The 5,714-nt window shown below is 40.0% G+C and overlaps 1 protein-coding gene across 1 annotated transcript; it reads right to left on the reverse strand.

Annotated features, from left to right (window-relative positions):
• Nucleotides 1–477: 477 nt before the first annotated feature.
• On the reverse strand, nucleotides 478–5,161 carry LOC121853606 (T-lymphocyte activation antigen CD86-like). The gene is made up of 6 exons (XM_042347864.1): nucleotides 4,959–5,161; nucleotides 3,147–3,248; nucleotides 2,724–2,832; nucleotides 2,210–2,364; nucleotides 1,741–1,870; nucleotides 478–1,477 (listed from the first exon to the last, which is right to left on the reverse strand). The coding sequence occupies exons 1-6, from the start codon at nucleotides 5,046–5,048 to the stop codon at nucleotides 1,377–1,379; spliced, it is 687 nt and encodes a 228-aa protein (XP_042203798.1). The 5' UTR covers nucleotides 5,049–5,161; the 3' UTR covers nucleotides 478–1,376.
• Between the last annotated feature and the right edge of the window lie 553 nt (nucleotides 5,162–5,714).

A 5,714-nucleotide genomic window follows, 5' to 3' on the forward strand; every position in this document is an offset into this window, starting at 1 on the left:
ATGAGGAGATTCTTATATACAGGTAAGATAGACAGGTGAGAGGAGTCAGGTTGTTATTGTTAGATCTCCGTGTTGACTCTAATGATCTCGGTTTTAAGAATCTATTTTTCTCGTGAATGAAACGTGTTACGAGTAATCTGTCATATGAAGCAATTTGTAAAAAGCCTGTGAATATCGTTTGTGTTATGAAATATTACAGGAATGACAAGTGATATGATGTTCAAATCGATTGTGATTTTTTCTTCGGGATAAATATTAAACCATGTGAGTTAGTTTAGGTTAGGTTATGATAGATTGGTTAGGTTAATGCAGGTAAGGTTAGGTTAGGTTAGGTTATGATAGATTGGTTAGGTTAATGCAGGTAAGGTTAGGTTAGGTTAGGTTATGATAGATTGGTCAGGTTAATGCAGGTAAGGTTAGGTTAGGTTAGGTTATGATAGATTGGTCAGGTTAATGCAGGTAAGGTTAGGTTAGGTTAGGTTATGATAGATTGGTCAGGTTAATGCAGGTAAGGTTAGGTTAGGCTAGGTTATGATATATTGGTCAGGTTAATGCAGGTAAGGTTAGGTTAGTTTTGGTGTTAAGATTAATCGCATTACCACAAATCATAGTTGAATGATTTAATCTATCGTAACTTAACACAGTCTTACGTAATCTAACATAACCACACCACACCACACCACACCACACCATACCACCATACATGTAATATTTTAGGAAACCGGACATTACCTAAGGCATTTTTACAAATTGCCGGCAACATATATATACAATATGGAACCTTTTCCCGAGGACTTTACAAATTTCCTGCAGTATATTAGCGAATTCTAAGGACGAAAATATTACGACGAGTAAAACGAAACGAATAACCAATAATCACCTTGTGTCCCCTGATGCTCGACTAAAGCGTTCACCATAACAATTATTTTCTCTTCGTTTGAGAACATAAGAAGGCAACATTGATGTTGAACCAACCATCAACACTCGCCCCCGGCACCAGTAAGTAACTCACCCAGATGGACATACAGTATAGCAGTCGCTCTTTATTTCAATATTTACATCACCAACTTGATACTGAAGAAATCGCTACCGCTACACATTAGTCACCCACTGTACTGCTGAGGTCGCCCCTGTGTCAGCTTAACCCATGACATGATCCTACTCAGGTCTCCGTGTTCTCTCGATCTATGCTGTAACGCTATTAATGCCGCTAGTGTATCACGGAGAAAGACACACTGTTCATTAATTCTTTTCCCAGGAGGGTCTCAGGCAGGTAACCACAAGCTACAAACAACACTACTAACAAGAAGAAATGTTACTTATAGTCTGTTAAGAAATTCAGATCCTCGATGAATATCACGGATCACCTGGAGTGCCTAAACGGTGATAAGTGCCACGAGGGAGGACAGAAGAGCCATGATGAGGTGGCACTGCACCTCGTTGGCGCTGGCCTTTTGCATGGCCGCCGGAGTCTCACCTGGGAAAAAAAATGTTGGTTTATTCTTCGATAACTTGGCTGTTTCTCGTATGTGTGTGTGTGTGTGTGTGTGTGTGTGTGTGTGTGTGTGTGTGTGTGTGTGTGTGTGTGTAATATGCAGTATATTTCATTTAACTATGAATAAATATGATTGTATACAAATGTTGTTCATATGACATAGATGAATTACCCGTGTGACTGAATGACTTAACTGTGACTTAATGACTTTCCTGTATAACGTAACGACTAACTTAGTGACTTACCGGTAATAATATGAAGAGAGACAGAAGCAGGGCGGGCATTGGAGGGCATGCAGGTGTAGTTACCGCTGTCACCTTTAGTCACCTGTGAGATCCTTAACGCACTCTGTTCAGGACCGTTCACCACCGTTATCTGTAGGGAGAACCTCTGTTTACTTCCTCGTCAGTCCATTTATCTACCTTCCTCACCTACCTTTCCTCCTCCCTACCCGGTACATAATATTCCTGCCAACGTAATCTACTCCATCGGGTTTCTGGTAAAAGTTCTCTTCACTCCAATGGTCATATTTGTCTTTCAAGTGTTGTATTTCTCTTATTTACTCATATTTGTTATGTTGTGACGCTGGAACTAATAGTTAAAGTCGCTGTCATAGTTTTGGGGGTGGGATCATGGTCTCTGTGGTTGGGTGTGAGTTGTAAATAATGGTTACTCTAAGAACCCTGATGAACAACCATGTCAACAGTCACTTACCCGGGCGTTGTCGTCGTAGTTGACCATGTGGTGGGCGTGGTACCAGAAGATGTAGGTGGGCGGCTCCGTGAAGTGTTTGAGGGTGCAGGTAAGCTGGACGGAGCTGCCACTTTGGACATATATCTCAGACCCGCCCACGATCTCCGCCACGGCCGCTGATGACAACAAACACATATATACTGAGAGATGTTTAACTACCTACCACATATTATCAACCAAGGTATAACATGTCCTGTGAAACCTCCCTTTAACGGACTTATGAGTTGACAGGTCGTTATTTCGAGGTACTTTGGATGTGAAACCTCCATTTAACGGGCAGCAAATTACAACAAAACTCAACACAATGTTCCAGAAACTTGGTGTTATTCCTGGAACTTTATAATTACCTTCTGGAATTCTGGAACATTATCATCAGCTTCTGGAACCTTATTATCAGCTCGGATCATTACTCCCAATGACTGGAACCTTATCATCACATTTTGGACTCAACTGTGTACTTATGTTAGTGACTCACCGATGATATTAAGCGAGGTGAAGACGCCTATGGGTGGGTGGGCTGACAGCTGACACTCGTAGACCCCAGCGTCATGCAGTTGGGCGTAGTGCAAGTGTAGGGTCCAGTCCTGAGCACGCACACACACACACACACACACACATACACATACACACACACACACACACACACACACACACACAGAAGGAAAAATGGAAAAGAATCAATAAAACACATAAATTGATAATAAAATGTAAAATAGTTTAACCATTAGAAAATTTCAATCATCACTCAAATTTTGCTTACAAAATAATCTGATGACCTTTGACCTCTTGACCGATAGTAAATAGGTCATGAAAAAAACATCCAGCCGTAGACATTGACCCCGTGAATATCTTTGTGTAAATACTTCGTCGATATCTTATCTGGGTTACCTGCACTTACCTGGGTGTGGTCAGAGTGGGTCACCTGGAAGCGCTCGTCGTTGGAGTAGATTTTGTCACCTACGGTAATTAGGTGATGGTCCTTCCGCCTGATCCAAGACACCTGTCGACACATAACGTAATAATCACCTCACTACCTTAATTAATACTCAGGTGAACCCATTAATATATATACATGATAACCTTAATAATGTGATAAATGTCAAGTATTATGAACTGAAGGAAAGACAGGCAGACAGACAGAGAGACAGACAAATAGACAGACAGACAGACAGAAAGACAGACAGATAGAGACAACAGCTTATACCCCATTACTCATTTTTTCCCAACGAATAATAAGTTTATTGGTTATATTTCTCTCAACTGACCTTAAACATAGCTGACCTTAAACATAGCTGACCTTAAACATAGCTGACCTTAAACATAGCTGACCTTAAACATAGCTGACCTTAAACACAACTGACCTTAAACATAGCTGACCTTAAACATAGCTGACCTTAAACATAGCTGACCTTAAACATAGCTGACCCTAAGCACAGCTGACCTTAAACATATCTGACCTTAAAAATAGCTGACCTTAAACACAACTGACCTTAAACATAACTGACCTTAAACATAGCTTACCTAAACCATAGCTGACCTTAAACACAACTATCCTTAAACATAGCTGACCTTAAACATAACTGACCTGTAACACTACAATTCGAAAAAAAATATCAAACAATTATATTCAGGTCTACATATGAGGCCAACACCAGCTTTTAGTTTTATGAGCCAGAGTCTATTAACCTGGGCTTTTTAATTAACTTGTGTCACCTGGTATCGAAATATTTACCCAAATATTTTCGTTGTTTAGAAGTAAATCTATTGATGACTTTTAACTCTTAATTGAATGAGTATTAAAGTTTTTCTTAAATCTGATTGATGAAAATTGGTTATTACAAGTGTGTGTGTGTGTGTGTGTGTGTGTGTGTGTGTGTGTGTGTGTGATGGTTGGCTCACTAGGCAAAGAGATCAATCACTCACGGCTTCAACAGTGACTGGCTCAATAACTCACACGAGGTAACTGACTCAAGAACCCCATTCAACATTAGGTAGGTGACTCAATAACTCACACCAGAGACTAAATAACTCCCAATAACTCACATCAGAGACTAAATAACTCCCCAATAACACACACCAGCGTCTAAATAACTCCCAATAACTCACATCAGAGACTAAATAACTCCCAATAACTCACACCAGAGACTAAATAACTTCCCAATAACACACACCAGCGTCTAAATAACTCCCAATAACTCACATCAGAGACTAAATAACTCCCCAATAACACACACACCAGCGTCTAAATAACTCCCAATAACTCACATCAGAGACTAAATAACTTCCTAATAACACACAGCGTTTCAAATAACTCCCAATAACTCACGCCAGTTCAAATAACTCCCAATAACTCACATCAGAGACTAAATAACTCCCAATAACTCACACCAGAGACTAAATAACTTCCCAATAACACACACCAGTAAATAACTCCCACACACACCAGAAATAACTCCCAATAACTCACACCAGAGACTAAATAACTCCCAATAACTCACATCAGAGACTAAATAACTCCCCAATAACACACACCAGCGTCTAAATAACTCCCAATAACTCACATCAGAGACTAAATAACTCCCAATAACTCACACCAGAGACTAAATAACTTCCCAATAACACACACCAGCGTCTAAATAACTCCCAATAACTCACATCAGAGACTAAATAACTCCCCAATAACACACACACCAGCGTCTAAATAACTCACCGTTTCATGCTCGGCCACATCAAACACCTGACAGCGAAGAGCGGCGGTGGTGCCAAGCTGGACGTTGATCACGGTGTTATTACCCGTCATGAAGTAAGCATTGGTGTCCCTTACCGGTGCCTCCTCCTCGTATTCCCCCAGCAGTAGGTGAGTCTCCGGCGTCCACACTCCTGAAGCTATACACCGGGAGAGGTAGGATTTAGTGATACAGTTACCACACCAGGTGATTATATTAAACCCTATTGTATTTCCGTCAAGTAAAGCCTATTGTATTCCTGTCAATAACTGAAGCCTTTTGTATTTCCGTCAAGTAAAGCCTATTGTATTCCTGTTAATAACTGAAGCCTTTTGTACTCCTGTCAAAACTAAAACATATTGTATTTCTGTCAACTAAACCCTATTGTATTTCCGTCAACAACTAAAGTCATTTCTGTCAATAGCTAAACCCTATTGTATTCCTATTAATAATAAAAGCCTATTGTATTTCCGTCAATACACGAGAGACATGAAAACTACAAAGCAAACATCATTCTAATCAGTCGAGTGATTATGATCCTTCACATCACACACGCTGCATCAAGCTTTTGTCCACAACCACCTCTAAATGTACATTAATCTAGTCCTGTTTCTATCTCCTTCTCTATTTACCTCCTATGATATATTTTTAATCATTTACAAAGTATTATTTTGAAAGTTATAGTGAAATCTCCTTCTATCGGACATATATGGTGAGATAAGTCCGCTAAAACCGAGAAT

The sequence above is a fragment of the Homarus americanus genome, unplaced genomic scaffold, assembly GCF_018991925.1.
Source record: "Homarus americanus isolate GMGI-L3 unplaced genomic scaffold, GMGI_Hamer_2.0 scaffold4896, whole genome shotgun sequence".
NCBI classification, from domain to species: domain Eukaryota; kingdom Metazoa; phylum Arthropoda; class Malacostraca; order Decapoda; family Nephropidae; genus Homarus; species Homarus americanus.